We start from the raw sequence: 17,779 nt of genomic DNA, 5'->3' as shown, positions 1-17,779 counted from the left end.
GTGGATTAGAAAAATTGAATGCAAATATCAAATATAAAAAAATTATTCGTCCTTTTTATTTTACATATAAGCGTTGTAATATTGACGCTTTAGGTTTTTTCTTTTTGATTCTCATTCATTCCTATATTTATTTTTGCTGGCTCGCTGATGGCTTCTGTTTTCTTTTCTGATGACGTTGGTCTGGTGTTGATGGTGACGATATTTTTAAACCTTTAACACTTAGCATTGTTTGAGAAAACTTAAATGAAAAAAAAGAAAGGAAAGGAAAAACAATTTCTAAATCCTATCCTGATTGAATGCGGACAGAGTGGGATATGAATAGGAAATGGGAAAATAAAACAGAAAATTCATTTTGATAGAGAGAATGATAAAAATGAAGAAGGTAAGCGCAACACGTTTTCTGGATGGAATGGATATTGGAAAATTATTTTAAATTTTAAATTTTATTTTCCTAGACTTGCGGGGTGGATTTAAGTTAGTCTTGATATTTTCAATCGTGGGGAGGTTTAAAATCTGGGGATGACGTATCTATGCAAATACAATACAATCTTTAAAAACAAGGTTACGGAACAAATTGTATAGAGAAATTATTCACGGCTCATCCTTAATGTCATTTACAGCCGTAGGCAGATTGAAAAATGTTATTTGTGAATGTTTTTTTTTCGTCCTATCACAAATGGAATAAACAAACAAACAAGGTGTTATTCTTTTATTTTATTTTTCAAATGAAATAAAGATATTTGCTTTTAACATAAAATATTCATTGTAACAATTATGTTAATTGTTAATGAAATAAAACACTAATAATTTAATTATAAAATACAAATTTATTATATGAGGTTATCTTATCTTAACAGCGGTCGAGAATAGAATGATCTTAATCCAGACAAGAGCAAGAAAGTAGTTTCTTCTTTCAGGTGTAGGAATACATTATGTTTGCGTTCTTAATCTTAACATTATGCTTGCATTCTTAATCTTAACTATTTTACATTAAGGTATGTGTACATTAGCTAGCTTATTACACGCTTTTTTCTTTAATAATTTTTTTTTTTTTTTTTTTTTTTGAAATTATATATACATTTATGTATGTACCTATATAAGGTTTCAGTCCCAGCCGTATCTTTGCGGTGGAAGTACAGTTCTTCCACTACTAGTTCTGTATTGTTCATTACCCATTACTGGTATATTATCTTCATTTACAGCAATTTCAGGTGTCTCAAAACCACATTTTTCGTTTGATTCTGATTCACTACTATCAGCTGTTTCATACTCATTATCTGATGATGTACTTGTATTATTAAATGAAACTGGTAGTTGTGAATCATCCACATTACATTCAATTTGTTTAGTCTTATTTAGAGATTGAGAATTTCTTTTATTATTTCTATCTTCAGGAACAATTTGAATTTCTTTAAAAATATCTGGATTTGTTACATTTTGTTTGATGTTTTCTTCATACATCATATCGCTAACATTAAAATTATTATTTTTAGTTTTAGCAATGAAGCGTCTATTACGCCTAAAATAATTATCAAAGCTATCTTTTATAATATATGAGCGATTATTTACATGATCAACTATTGTTCCATAATACCATTCTTTTGAATTTTTTTTAAAAATCACACGATCACCCAACTCAAGCACTGGAAGTGATTTTGCACTTCTGTCATAATAATATTTCTGCTTTTGCCTTTTTTCTTTAAATTTGGTCTGAACAAACTTCTCATCTATGTGATTTCTGTGAAGTAAGGAACTAGAGATCGGCATTCTTGTTTTAACCATTCTGCCAAAAATTAATTGAACTGGGGCAAGTCCAATGCTTGCCACAGGCGTGGTATTGTACTCAAGTAACCTATACTGAAAATGTTTTGTTTCTTGTGCTTCATAGCACCTTTTAAGAATATTCTTTGCTATTGCTACACCCTTTTCTGCTAACCCATTGCTTTGCGCATACCGTGGACTTGAAAATCTCATGATTATGTTGTGACTGTCTGCAAATTTTTCAAAGTCCCCGGAGGCAAAAGGACTATTATCACAACGAATAATAGTTGGGTATCCTATTTTATTGAAATTAATCTTTAGTTTCTCGATTATATGACTTGAAGTTTTGTTACTAAGATTTTCTACTATTACAAAGCATGAATATGCGTCAATAATGGCCAGAAAGTCTTTTCCCGCATACTCAAATAAATCCATAGCAATGATTTGAAGTGGACATTCAGGTTGATCATCTTGTAATAGTTTTTCCTTTTGAATGTTTCGCGTAAATTTTTCACAAATTTGACAAGATTCTACAATTTGCTTTAAGTGAACACTCATGTTTGGCCAGAAATAGTGCGCTCTTGCTCGAGCAAGTGTTTTTTCTATCCCCAAATGTGGAGCGTGTATCCACTTCGCAATTTTGTTCTGTAATTCAGTTGGAATTACTAAACGATGGTTACGAAACAGTAATCCATTTTCAAAATGTAGTTCTGACTTATATTTATGAAGTTCTTGCCCTAACTTACTAAGATGATGGAAATTTGGCCAACCATTCTGAATAAATCCGACTATTTTCGAATATTCTTCATCACGTTTTAAAACAGAACTGTAAAGGTCATAGTTTGCCATCGATAGGCATGCAGACTTAGTTACAGTGTGAATTATTCCCATTAAGTTTTCGATTTCCCCACAGCAACTTAGTTGTGCACGCGATAAACAGTCTGCTACCAGCATTTCTTTGCCAGGTTTGTAAACTACTTCCATTTTAGGGTATTTCAAGAGTGCCATAAACATACGTTGCAATCGTGGTGATACACCATCAATGTCTCTACGGACTAATGTTTCTAGTGGTTTATGGTCACTTTGAACTGTAAATTCACGTCCATAAACAAAAAAATGGAACTTTGTACAAGCAAATAGTATAGCTAAAAGCTCCTTCTCTATTTGTGACCATTTCTGTTCACTGGTACTCAATGTGCGAGATGCAAATGCGACAGGATGCCCTAGTTGCATCAAGACACAACCCAATCCATCCTTGGACGCATCTGTTTGTATCACGACAGGATTATTTGCATCATAAATTGCTAAGACGGGATCAGAAGTTATAATCCCCAATAGCTTATTTATTTCTTCCTCATGTTCAGCTGTAAGCTTAAACTCAACGTTGTTATAAGTAAGTTCACGTAACTTGGCAGTAAGCTTTGATAGATTAGGAATAAATTTTGCTAAGTATTTAAAAAGACCCAATAATCGCATAATGTCTTGCTTACATTTAGGTTTTTCCATATTTAAAATTGCATCGAGATGCTTGATTTCCGGTTGAATTTTCCCATATGACAAAATATGTCCCATAAACTTAATTTGGTTTGCCCTGTACTGAATTTTTTCTCGATTAAACTTAATTCCATTAGCCCTCGCACGTTCTAGTACCATTCCCATTATTTTGTCATGCTCACTTTCATTTTCAGCAGCTATGCCTATATCATCAAAATAAATCATAGTTCCTGGGATGTCCCCAAATATTTGAACCATTTTGCATTGGAACATTTCAGGAACATTATTAAGTCCGAATGGTGCACGATTGAACTTATATCTCCCAAATGGGGTCATAAAGGTTGTAAGATCAGCACTAACTTCATCCAATTGCATATGCCAAAATCCATTAGAAAGATCCAATACAGAAAACACACGTTTTCCTGCCAGCCTGGACGTGAAGTCATCGATTGTAGGAATTAGAAAATGTTCGCGCTGAATACATTTATTAAGTGGTTTTGGATCAAGGCATATCCGAAGCTTCCCATTTGGTTTCTCTACTATTTGAAGATTATTTACCCATTCAGTTGGATAATTTACTACAGAAATTATACCTTCCCGCAACATATTTTCAATTTCTGCTTTAAGTTTATCTAGTAGACTAAGTGGTATTCTTTTCTTATAGTGTAACGATGGCCTAGAATTTTCTTTCAATTTAATTGAATTGGTTCCCGGAAACTTACCAACACTACCAAAAACATCCCCATTAGTTTTTATGAATTCAGTGCATGCCAGTGATGAAGACATGACAGCGTCAACATCAATTCGTTTTACCAACCCAAACTCCCTACACGATTCCAAGCCTAGCAATGGCTCATGACTATCATCAACGACATAGAAGTGAGAAGAGTGTTCAGTTTTTTTTTCCAAATCATAACACGAAAGCTTTACTATGTCAAATACATTAATTTTATTACCATTGTAATCAGAGATTAGCAAATTATTAAGTTCGTTTTTATACTTTAATTCAATGTCAAGTTTTTTTGTTAAATAAACCGGTATACAATTGACATCAGATCCAGTGTCAAGTTTAAAGGTGATGTGTTCATTCCCTATCAAGAATGTTTTTTTCCATTGCTCTTTTTTTCCAAAGATATTCGAATTTATTCTATAGTGACATTTTTCATTTAAATAATAAGAACTATCAAAAACATTGCTTTGTAATTTACCTGATGAGTCACCCCAGTATTGCAAAGAGTGAACCGAAGGCTTTCCTTTATTGTAGTTGTCTGGCTTTTTGTTTTCCTTATGATATCCAGTTAGCTCCCCTTGTTTTCCTTTTGATTTGCACAACCTTTGATAGTGCCCCTGCTTTCCACAACATCGACAAGTTACCCCGTTTGCTTTGCAGCTTCTAAGATGTGAAGGAGTGAAGTCGTCCCCACAGTTGTAGCATCGTCGATTTATAGCGCTGATTTGTTGTTGTTCCACACTGTATGCCTTTTGAGCGATGGCACCTCTATCAAGCAAGACTTTGTTAGCATTTGCTGCCTCGGACGCCTTGCAAACTGAAATCACGTTTTGCAGTGATTCATCCCTCCCATCCAGGAGCTTAAGCTGCAGCTTTTTGTCATAGACCCCGATGATGATTCTGTCCTTTATCATTTTTTCTTCGTAGGAGACACCACAAGCACAACCAAATTCGCAGAACTGAATTTGTTTCCTGATTTCAGTTTCGAAGTCAGTGAATGACTGCTTCTCTTTCTGCAATATTTGGTTGAACTTGAATGTCTCCATTGTTACATTTTTTTTTGGAATGCAGTAGCGGTCGAAAGCAATTATGATTTCCTCAAGTGTGCGTGACTGTCGCTCTTCTGCTTGATTATCGCCTTCGCCTGCTTGTTCGTTTCCTGGAGCCACAGCATTTTGATTTCCCAGTATTCCATCAGTTGTGCCATCATTTGGGAACAACGTGGTATAAATTTCCATTGCAGCTGGACCTATAAGCCATAGGAATGTTGCAATTTTTTTTGTTTCGCTTTCCTCGTTTTTTCCTGTGGCCATCATGTACATTAGAAATGTACGTTTCCAGCTTGGCCACTGTTTCCCCAAATGTGAGCAATCTAGCTCAGCAGGCACGCGGTCAGATGACGTCATTGATTCTAGAAGTTGATTTCCAAGTAACAAAAAAAATACACGTACCTACAGCGACGCGATACTTTTTCTTTTGTTTGTTTAATACTCCTCCGGTAGTTGCTGTTGTTATTGAGTGTTTTTTTTTTTTGTATGTATCCCACTTTTGACACCATGTAACAATTATGTTAATTGTTAATGAAATAAAACACTAATAATTTAATTATAAAATACAAATTTATTATATGAGGTTATCTTATCTTAACAGCGGTCGAGAATAGAATGATCTTAATCCAGACAAGAGCAAGAAAGTAGTTTCTTCTTTCAGGTGTAGGAATACATTATGTTTGCGTTCTTAATCTTAACATTATGCTTGCATTCTTAATCTTAACTATTTTACATTAAGGTATGTGTACATTAGCTAGCTTATTACATTCATAGCTGAAAGGTGCCTGAAGAAAATATCTGTTTATAAGTTTCGTTGAATTAATTCAAAGAATTTTGCAATTTTTCGTTAGAACCAGAATCAGATATGATACTGAGAAGGCAAAAGAATGTTGATACAACAGAAAGGTTAAGTCTTCAAATTGTAAACAATTCTTCTCAATTGTGTTTCAATCATAAAAAATTTAAGAAGTTTAATTTAAGACAAAAAAAATGTAAGCGAAATAATTTTTTGGGAGGCTAATTCACTTTCTTTTAAGGATTTGCAAAACAATTTTCAAAATTATTTAAATCTTTCAAAGTAAAACAAATGTTTTAATGAATTTTCAGAATTGGTCCAATTATGTTATCATTTGTATAGACATTTGACCTGTGTTGAATCCAGTAATTCGTATTTTATGGTTACTTGTTTATGATGATGGCCTAATTAATAAATATCCATGTTTTTGACGGAAGCAAGATGCAGTATTCCCAAAAATTAGAAACACAACGAATTTCATGTGCTTTTTTTGTTTGGTACTTAATGTTGTTTCTTACCCTGAAGTAGTATTTGTTTTCAATAAAATTATGTTTTACGATTTTAGGGCAAATAATATGAACTAAAATGTTTGCCTAGTTTTTGTCTTTTTTTAGAATAAAATATATATATGTAAACCTTTTCCGTCATCAATACCCCTATCGTTTATTGATTAATTTCAGAAAGAACAAATCCAAAAAAAGAAGCGAAGATTCAAATTCCCTAAAAATCTAAAAATTCAAAAAAAAAAAAATAATAACAACATTTTGTATGAAATGACAAATTAGTAGTCAACACCTTTCTTTGTTCTCATAATAAATGAGTCGAAAATCATTTTTTATGAGTTTCTTGTTGTCAATTGAATTTTCCTAAGAAATTAACTGAAACTTAGTAACAATAATGTCCATATGATAAAATAAGTTTAATCTCAAAATATATTTTTTTTGTTGAGATTTTTAGTCGAAGAATTTTAGTAGAAACTTTTGAAAGTTTGGATTTTTCATTCCTTAGGGTAAAAAGAACATTTAACACGAAATTAAATCACTTTGAAGCAAATGCCTTTATTTATTCACGCGATAAAAGAACATACATTTTTACTAATTTTGGGTATTATTTTTTGTAGATTTTATGTCTTATGAAAAAAAACTGATGCTTAGATTTTTATAAAGATGTGAAAAACAATATTTTCAATACAGTGCAATTAGTTTGAAGCCAATATCTTTAATTCTTGAAAAGATATTTAAGTCGAAAACATTTTTTTACCGCGTTAAGTAATGATTTTTGTTTAAGGTTTTTATTCTTATTTGTGAAATTAATTGAAGGCTCTAGCAAATTTGGATCGTGAGGTATTTGGGGTCAACTAAAATTTAAATTTTTTTGTAATTGCTATAGGAAAAAAAGGCAAGCACTCAATTTTTTAAAAGTCTTTTTACTTCTTTCTGTGTCATTATCTGTACATTTATTTGAAATCGATATCTGTTCTAGTTCTTGGAATATATGGACGAAGAAAAATTTTTCCGAAATACGCACGTAGAAACGCACTAAATCAGAAATCTTTCATTAATCTAATCTAACGACCTTGAAACTTCAAAAAATATCAAAATGTTCAGTTCAAAAAATTGGACCAGTTAAAATAAATTGGGTTGACTACGTAACCCCGCATTACGTTCACGAAATCCAGCGTTACGAAATCCCGCAAAACGAGATCCCGCAGAATAGAATCCCACATAACAAAATCCCCCGTAACGAAATCCCGCCATTTTGCGCCTTTTACAAATTATTTCGACACGCTGTTTACATAGGAAAAGAGACTCTTTAATAAAAATCATCGATACCTTTTAGATAAAATATTCTTTTTCGCTTGGTTATAATTTGTAATAAGGGTATGGGTAGATTTTGAGGTTAAAAACTCTTAAAATGTCGTTTAAGCTTTTGAGAACTTCAGAAATGGAGTGTTAAAATGTTCTTTTTAGGACCAACACAAATTTTAAAGAGTGAAACTAATTTCTAAAAACTTTCAAAAAGTGAAAATCTTTTTTGAATAAAAGTACCTGTGGGTGGCCCGCTTCGTGGGATCTCGGCATTTAAACTCCACTTTTCGGGGTTCGTACCCGCTCACGCAACTCCGTTGCCCTTCTTAGGGTATGTAAAATCGCCAGGCAGGCACCTATGTCAACAACTTTTTTAAACAAACGTAATTGACTGTAATCCTATATGATAGCTATGGCAAAATTTCCTACCTCAATCTCAATCATGAGAATCAGCAAGTACGAAGGAGACGTATGTAAAGCCAATTAAAAAAACAACCGCGCATCCATTGAAAATAGTATAAAAGTAGTGCTCATTTCGCATTATTATCAGGGCATTGACAACCATGAGTGAACACCCTGAGAATGATGAATTAGCTGACTTTTAAAACTTTTGTTGACACATAACTTATAGTTTTTTTTTTTTATTTAAGCAACTGTATAACGTGTTGTACCCGTAGCGTGACGGTTAGTGCGTTGTACTGTCATTTAAGTCGTCTTGGGTTAAATCCCTGCCTGTGCCACTTTAATTAAAAAGAAAAAAAAGTTTTCGCGGGTACTGCCTCTGGCGAGGAATTGACAAATCCTTCAAGAGTAATTCTTGTCATGAAAAGTGCTTTCTCAAATAAGCCGTTCGGATTCGGCATATAAACTGGAGGTCCCTTCCATCTCTGACAACATTACACGCATACAGTAATGGTTGAGAGTTGTAAGCCACTAGGCCTTGGTTCTTCACGGACTGTTGCGCAACCTATTTTTTTTGCACCATATAACGTTAGGCCCCTTATGTGCGAACAAATGTAAATAAATCATAAGCATCATATTATTTAAGATTCAAATTGTATACATATATTATGTTCAATAAAACAAAATTTTAAATTCATTATTTTCAGTTCTTCTGAGAACTCCGTGAGGTAAACACCTCACTCAGAGATATGAACATGAAGTTCAACCAGCTCTTTATTGAGAGTGGCGACAGTGATTTTTGGCTTTTTAGTTTATTCGATATGTGAATCTTCCTTTAATCATCAAAAATCATCTTTTCAGATGAAGCTCATTATGATCTTGGCGGGTACAAGCAAAATTGTCGTATTTGAGGCACAGAAAACCCGCAAGCACAGGAAAATAAACCTGAATCTAATTTGAAGTAATTTCTGCCGTATTTTCTTCTGACGCAATTTCCTGAAACCTATTAGTACTATTATTTTCAGTATGCTTACTCGTAAACTGGAGTCGATGCTAGAAGCTAGAAGACAATTAAACGAAATTTTGTTTTTTTTGTTTGTGGTATTATTTTTGAATTCATTTACTAGAATTGTACAAAAATAAGAAAGATACATTCTGATTGAAAATTAAGTCAGAGTCTCGTTATTATTTCAACTTTATATTTTGACTTAATGAGGAATAAATTGGTCCTACCGTGTGACATCTAAGAAACTACCTATTATTTTTCAGAATTCAGTTGATCCGCTTCTTTCCGGTTCCAGAAGATTTTGGTGGCTTATCATGCGAATCATATTTTATGACACAACATACTCAACTTATCCCAAACCAACATATAGTAAAATGTTATGACTTATTCATGATCTGCCATTAGGGTTGTTCATGAATCACCAAAAATATAAAAATATAAAAATTACATATTATCTCTAGTTTTATAGCATTTTATGTCCTTTGCACAAAGTCATAAAAATTTACTTATAACGAGGTATACATCCAACCTTTGTGTAATTTGGTCCTATTTCTCGTAACTGATGATGAAATGCTTTTTTAGTCATGAATGTAAATTTGCGTAGTTTTTTGAGTTAAGCTATAATCTTTTGCATCTCAAAATTTATTTATAATAAAATTACAAATTTTTAGAAGATCCTTGGACTTTGTCTCTGCGCAGTTAACATCTTTCATCTTGATTCTCTTAACGTTAAAGTTTGTATTCATTTTTATTATCAATGTTCATAGAACAAAATATTAAAACTCTACTATTTTTCTAGGATCATAGTTCAAGAAATTGCTTATTAAAAATAAAGAAGACAAATATTTTATGATGGCTGTGGTAAACCATCAATGGTTCGTCAACGATAAATCCCATATCATATAGACGAAAGTTTGAATTTTCATTAAATGTTTCTAGAGAGCTCTCCCGCACAACTTTGATGACAGACTAAAAGACAATTTATATTTGTATCAACATTTTTTTTACTTTCATGTTATTTTTTTTATTATTTTGTGCATTTTACGAAAAAAAAACACACACGAATTTTTTAATAAAGATTCGATTTGTTGTTCATAGTACTTTGGCTTTTAAGGCTCCATTAGCAGCAAACAAAGTTTGTCGAAGCAAAACTTTGGTTAAATTGCGTTTTCTCTTTTTTTCGGTCTTATTTATGGTAGTTGGTGGCTAAGTTTTAAGTGGGTATTTGAAAAGTTTGAACATTAGGCAAAACGTTTTTGAAATACCAAGAAACAAGAACAAAATAAAATCAATACCCAAATTAAAGAAAAGAACTCTTTTTTTTTCTTTCGTCATTCTTCGTGGTGAACATTAATATTAAATTTAAAAAGTGCATATACACACATGCAGGACTTATCCGCACGTAGTGCGATGTTTCATCTCAATTTTAAGCTCTTATGTTTCAGAAATATATCCCTGGAAAGTTTTATTTCTTTGATGAATACAAAATTGAAACAACAACTTACTTTTTGAATATGTAGGACTTGTCACCATTAAAATCTGTAAACAACTAAAAACCCTCTCTTGAAATAAACAAAGAGCCAGATGAGCTTTTCAAATGAACAACAAGGATCTTGTTTTATTTTTATAAAATATATAACAAATTTTTGAATGCACCATAAACTTTTGTATACAACAAAAGAGGATTTAATTCATAGCAATCACTGAGACATAATCCTACGGATTTAGTTCCAAAAATTAATATTTCAGGCACAATTCCAAATACGAGTACCAACAAGTCGAGTGTAAGGGAAAGGATTCATAAATCCTTGCTGAATATTGTGCTTCTGCCATAAATGCAACAATAAACCTATTTCAAAAAACGAGATATCTCTGTTTTTTGTTTAGTCTTGTTGATGATGGGGGATAGTTTGGTAAAAGTTATTGTCCAAAATGTGGGTAAAGGAAACTTTTCTGGGTAGAATTATTATGATTTTAATAGCTTATCCCTGTGTAACCATCCTCGAGTGCTTCCTACATCCCTAGAGACTCTATGCACTGCACATTCAGTAGTAAAATTCATCAGAAGTGTTTTCAAGATGAAATTCTTTTGAACTTCAAGGTTTCAAATGAATGCATATTCAAAACACAAGGATCCTTGTTTAACTTTGTCAGTGCACAGTCAACCCACAGACATTCAACACCCACTGGATGACTCTAAGGTGGTTTGGATATGTTCGTATAAGGTTAAGATTGAAAAAGGACTTTTTGTTGAATTCCTTTATACAATTTGCATGTTAAATGGATTTAAGGATATAATCAATTTAATTTATCATCATTACCTCCATCTTATTGGGTAACCTTTTGAATTTAATATAGAAATGAGTCTATGGGAAATGTGTGTCACATAAATATGGTAACACATCTGAATGTTTGACAATTTATTTAACTAGATCATGTCATATAAATTTGCCTTTTTGAATTAGATACCGGATGACCCATATTTGTTATAGCCAAACTTTGATATAAATTTATAATGAATTTTTCCAAATGCTGTCTAGTCTAATTTGCTGAAACATGAGTGGGTTTATGTATTTATACGATTATAAACTGTGAGGTTCAGGCATATTCAATCTTTAATTAAATTACAATATTTCAAACTTTAACGATAATAGCTACTTACAATTTAAATTTATAACCACAAAAGGTAGGGATCAGGGATCAAATTCATTAGTTTATAACTTCTTAGTAAGCATGATTGTGACTTTGTTGCTTAATCTAATAACAGTTTGCGATTTATGATAACAGGTTAACAAGGTTAACCTTGGTTTGAAATTAAAAATAAAGCGAATTTAAAATAAGAAAAATATATGTTTAAATGGTAGACATGTGCATCTAGACATTTCTGAAAACCCACATCCGACTACTAACTACTACTCTCAAGTCACCGCGGTGAACATGGGGTTCCTAGTACCTTCACTAGACCGTTCAATAAAGCAATATACTTCTAGAGACGTAAATTAAAAGACTGCGATGTTTATTATGGTATTGTTGTTAGAACTTCACTAAGGCAAAAAGTCTTGAGTTTCAACAGTTTCAAGGTGAGCGGAGAGAAAGATCAAGACAGCAAAGACATATTCTACGAGCCTCTGGATAAAACATATGAACAATGCAATATCTATGACATTAAAATTGTCCTAGGAGACAATTCACAGCAAGAAAGACAATGACCTTCTGACAGCTAGTACGCAGTTCAAACATCCTGATTAATCAACTGCCAACCAGATTGATCACATTGCGATCAACGCACTACACTTCTCCAAATATACCGGATGTGCGATCATTCCGAGCTAGGGGCTAACATTATTTCGGGCAACTATTTCGTTGTAATAATGCTACGGCTACGTATATCCCGATCCAAGGCAAAACAAAGAAATACACTGTGAGTGATTATTTTGTCCTTTTCCGATCAAGTCGTCTATAACAACGGTGAGAGGTAAACTATAGGGAAGGGACAGAGCTGACTGGAGATGCCCAAGTCTGTCCCTGACAGTAGCACCACTCTAAGTAAGTAAATAATATTAATATTTAGTACACACCCACGGAACTTTAAGTTTTAACATATAAAATTAACCTAAACTTTTATATATTTTTAAATCTCTAATGTTAAACTATTTTGCCTAGTAGAGGTTTTTCCCCCAAATGTTACGCCTTACGAAAGTGTACATTACGGTTTACCTTTAAATCTTTCCAAAATGGCTGTACGGGTAACTTAAAATAGTTTTTTTGCTATAACATTCTTGCATTTTTATTGTGACTAAGGAAAACAAAGTCAGAGACACTTGTGTAGAAATTTCAATACTTATAATTATATAAAGAGACCCCTCACTATACAGCTAAGATTTAAAGTTTTTGAGATACATTCTTTTATAAATCTTCTGCAACAAAAAATGTGTCTAAAAAAAGCTCTCAAGTTCCTATGTTGGGTCTGTCTTAAGCATACACTTGAATAAAAGGAACAAACTAACCGGCGTAAGATTCCACAGGACTAAGTTACATTTTCAACCAAATGTAGTGAGATACCAAATATTACTTGTTTACTTCCCATGACAAATTATTATAATCGGTCGGAATGAAAATGTTGGTATTTCTCGAAGCTTCAAAATATCAAAATAGTATTTTAAAAATGTTAATAAAACCTAAAGGAATACCTCTAAAATTTGGTAAAAATGACTTTTGATTAGAAGACATTGAATAAATATGAAGTTATTGCCTATGAACTTATTGAAAATTGTACAAAATATTTCGTATTATTTTTGGTAAAATTAAAAGAAAAAAAAAAGAAAATGTACATTAAGACTAATTAAAGTTACCCAGATTTCAAAACATTCGTGATACTTTTCCAAATCTTAAATCCCTATCTACATACATTGTGTCCCGTTCAGGGTTATCCATTACTTACGGGACACCCTATATATAAGTAATAAGATTTCACCGCCTGTCTCACATAAATAAAGTCACATGAAGTAATTGTATTTGGTGTGATTTGTCAAATTGAAAATTTTGACATTTCTCGACGTTTTAAGATTCGAGTATCTAAATCAAAGATTTTTAAACAGATGTCTGTGTGTGCGTGTGTAGAAACTATCGTACATCCCTATGTTCTTAAAGATTTTTTCATAACACAAGAACCAGTAGAAATATCGACTTGCTATACGCTAGCGATTTCAGTTAAGGTTTGGTTGGTTGGTTTGGAGTGGCTGTCCAGATGTCATTGACTCACCTAGACTTCAAGGGTCCACTGTGATACCATTAATGAGTTTTGCTCATGGGAGTGTAATGAACTTAAACAAACCATTTTGTACTTTTAATGAAGTTAGAGAGACATTTTGTGTCAATCGTTGGCAGTTCACTGGTTTTATCGAAGAAGGGATTACCGAGAAATGTATTCCTTCTAATGGCGAGTGCTGGAAATGTACATAAAAGGTGTTGGTGGTGGTGTTCCCATGTTGTGTTTTTGTCTAACATTAGGCAGAAGTGTTCCGTTTTTGGCGAGCTAATCGGCTTTGCAATTTCCCGGAATGTCTTTGTGGCCCGGCACCCAAATGAGGTGAATATTAAACTGTTCCGTCATCTCATTTAGAGATGAGTGGAAACAGACGCGAGAGGTTTAAGAGCGGCTTGTCGGTCCGAGAAAATTCATATATATACTTGCTAGATATGACGTTTTCTTTGAGACAGGATAATGCCTCTTTAATCGCTATTACTTCTGCGTGGAATACAATACATTGATTGGGAAGTCTGTATGATAGACTGAGATTAAAATTTAGTTTTCGACTAAAAATCTCGTTAACAAAAACTGATCTTTAAATTCAATATTTTGTCATATGTAAATATTGTTGCTTACTATTTAGTTTTTAGAAAAATTCAATTGATAACTTTTTTTACAAAAATGGGCTCGGACTCAATTATTAGGAAAGAAAGATATTGACTTAAAATTGTGTCATCTTACACAAAATGTTTGTATTAATATTTTGTTAAAGGTTTAGAGAAATTGACACACAAAAAAGATGGAAGTTATCAATGTGAGTTGGATATCGGCCTCTTTTTGTTTTTGTAATGCATCTGTTGTCTAAACGAGGCTATCACATAAAGCGTTTGGAGTATATTGAAAACATACAAGATTAAAATTCGTTCAAAACTTTGAAGTCATAATATTCAAGAATGTGTAAAACTACATACAGAGTCAAATGATGAATGAACTAAGTTGTTTTCTAAATAAGCTTTAAAAAATACTGTGTTTGGTTGACTGCATCATATCTAAAGAGGCATAAATTGTAAGTCGAGATTTAAATTCAAGACAACTTAATTAAATATTCTTGTGCCACAAAGAAGAAACTTAAATTTGCCGTATTGTTATTAAAACCAAATCTTTTGAAGTTTCTTTAACAATTTGGTTTATTCGAAAAAAAAAAATATTATTTTATTAGGTCCTATTTTTAATAATATAAGTAATAAACATTTATAAAATTGTAAAAGAATTTATTTGAAATTAAATTTAGTTTATTTAGACTTAGTATTGCTTTTTTTAATAACGTGAAATTCATTTAAGAAACAATTGGTTAGAAGAAAATCAATCAATACCTAAGATTCTTAATTAATTTTTCTTTTACCTCCTAAAATCACAACGTTTTTGACAGGTACAAATGAATTAAAAAGGCAATTCTCAAACATTCGTTTTTATCTTTTTATATAGGTCAACTAATTATTATTCTTGCTATAATTCTTGTGTTTATTTCTACTGTAAATGTTATTATTATAGAAATATAAAAAGATATAAATTAAATTGTTTTAAGAGAGAGATTTTTAAAATAAATTCAATATATGTATGTTGAATTGTTATATACATACAAATAAACATTCATATTTCATTTACATTCAATTTCACTTTTTCTTTGAGATATTTTTAGAATTTAAAATGAAGGAGTAACAAACAGGATCAGGAACAATTCCCTGCGTTTAGCCTTGGGGACTTACCTGAGTTAATATCTTGTCTTTTGTTTTTATACAACGTTGTGTTGTGTTGTAAATTGGTTTATTTCAAAAGGAAGTTATATGTATGACATTCTTCAACATTTTGAATGATTTTTTAAAATGTGTATATGAAAAGAAATTCCTTCTTTTATATTAAATATTCATACGCATACAAATTTACATTAAATTCCCATTAAATAATTTGAATGTTTTATTTAAAAAAATTTCAATGGAATCTTAAATTTATAAATCGATAAAACGCATACATAATATTGTAGTATTGTAGCCTTATCGTTTTCGACGACATCGAACGTTGGATTTATATTTTTTAGAAAAAGAAGAAAATCATATACAAGTAAGAAGACACAATTCGAAAACTCTTGACTTTCAATCATTCAAGTACTTTTCTTAAGAACCATACGAAAAATTTTGTATTCCATTGATAAAAGAATATATGCATATGTTCTCCAGGAACTCAGTCAAAAGGATTGAAATAAAAATCTACTTTTGGAAATAAAAAATGCATTACAAAGCTCATGAAAAATCCAGAATAGAGTATTTTCTGTAAGACCTTTTGCATTGAACCTTAAAAAAGTTGTTTTAAATCTGAATTACTTTGAAGAAGCTTCAATTTGGAATTCCGCAAAATTCAACACTAGAATAAATTTTTTTTTTCAATTTGTTGAGTGAACTTAACAACAAAAATCAAAAACTATTTTCTTTTTTCATATCAGTCGTATGTTTCATTGCAGTTTTACAATATTGTTTATGAATTGGATCTATAAATTTTTATATAATTTTCTGAAAAAGGAGGAAAATTTTAAAATTCATAAAGCATTTATTGTGAATTTATAATATTTTTAAGAACATACAACCGGTAAAATATTATCGAAAACCCTATAAAATAATAATGAATCATATTAAAATAAAATTAAATCGTATCTATTAAATTCTAACAAACAATTCCTCTAGAAAGGACCAAAATATTTTTTTAGAAGTGGTATTTTCTGAAGAAAGATAAATCATAATCAAAGTACACGACTTATCATATATTTAAAAAAGTTTTAGAAAATATTAATAACAACGCCTTTTGTAAGATAAAAAGTTTAAAGTCAATAGATTTATTTGTTCACAAGATTTCTTAGTTGAAAACCATTTCTTATCTGTTTATTTAGGTTGTTTTTGAAGGTTTTAATAAAATAAAATTTTATTAAAAATCCGTCAAATGTTTTTGGAATACTCAAAAATGTTCTATCTTCAAATCATCACCGGTTCATTAGAGCCCAACAAAATTGAAAAAAGCATTAAAGGAGCATACCATATAACAAAAACCTTACTTACTTACTTAAGGTGGTGCTACAGTCCTGTGTGAACTAGGGCCTCACCCAACAAAAAACAGTCAAGGAAAAACTGAATATAGAGAACCTTGTTAACTTTCCATAGGAAGATATTGTAATGGGTCCGATTTGTCAAATTGAAAATTATGACATTTCTCGACGTTTCAAGGTCAGTAGAGTCGAAATAAAAGATTTTTAGAAAGATGTCTGTGCGTGCGTGTGTACGTACGTTTGTACGTCCGTTTATCCGTACGTCCGTTTGTACGTCCGTACGTCCGTACGTTCGTGACGTTTTTTTCGTCCTCCATAGCTTAAGAACCAGAAGAGATATCGACTTCAAACAAATTTTGTTATACTGATAATAAGGCAGAAAGATGCAGAAAGGGCTCTCAAGAAAATTGCGTGGGTGGTTTTTGTACCATAGCAGTTTGAAAAAAAGGTGAACATTTTGGTTAACCCTAAATATCTTACGAACCAAAAACGCAAGAGACTTGAATTAAATTTTATGTAATAAATTGTAATGTGATATAAAACAAGTATATTTTTTTGAAAAAATCCATTTAACGGTTTTTTTATAAATACAAAAAAATGGAAAAAAAATTTGTCACCTCCAAAATTTTACGCCTGAAATATGATTTTATCTCCAAAACAATTTTGTGCAACGAAGAATAATGTTTTTGATATGTGAACAAATTTGGAGAAAAATCTAATTGACAGTTTTTTTTATAAAAATTAAAAATCTAAAAAAACATTACTCAAAGTTAGTAAAAATTGAATTTGGACTCAAATATCTTTTCAACAACTTGAAATTTAGGCTTCAAACTTATTTTAACTTATAAGAAATATTGAAATATTGACAGTTTTTCTTACAACAAAAATTAAA

At 31.4% G+C, this 17,779-nt stretch overlaps 2 protein-coding genes across 3 annotated transcripts in view; both read right to left on the bottom strand.

Moving 5' to 3' along the window:
• LOC129954123 (substance-P receptor-like) overlaps window positions 1–17,779 on the bottom strand; it is a 288,752-nt gene that overhangs the window by 38,095 nt on the left and 232,878 nt on the right. The window lies entirely within an intron of this gene.
• LOC129954124 (uncharacterized) lies at window positions 4,272–5,794 on the bottom strand. Its single transcript, XM_056067817.1, has 2 exons — window positions 4,464–5,794; window positions 4,272–4,402 (listed from the first exon to the last, which is right to left on the bottom strand). Exons 1-2 carry the CDS (start codon window positions 5,389–5,391, stop codon window positions 4,398–4,400), a joined length of 933 nt encoding a protein of 310 aa, XP_055923792.1. The 5' UTR covers window positions 5,392–5,794; the 3' UTR covers window positions 4,272–4,397.

Source organism: Eupeodes corollae, chromosome 1, assembly GCF_945859685.1.
Source record: "Eupeodes corollae chromosome 1, idEupCoro1.1, whole genome shotgun sequence".
In the NCBI taxonomy this organism is placed as follows: Eukaryota; Metazoa; Arthropoda; class Insecta; order Diptera; family Syrphidae; genus Eupeodes; species Eupeodes corollae.
Note: the sequence above shows the minus strand (reverse complement) of the source record. Positions and strands in the feature narration are given on the sequence as shown.

Excerpts from the sequence above, each read along its gene's own strand:
- LOC129954124 (XM_056067817.1), bottom strand. The coding sequence starts at position 5,391 with ATGACGTCATCTGACCGCGTGCCTGCTGAGCTAGATTGCTCACATTTG.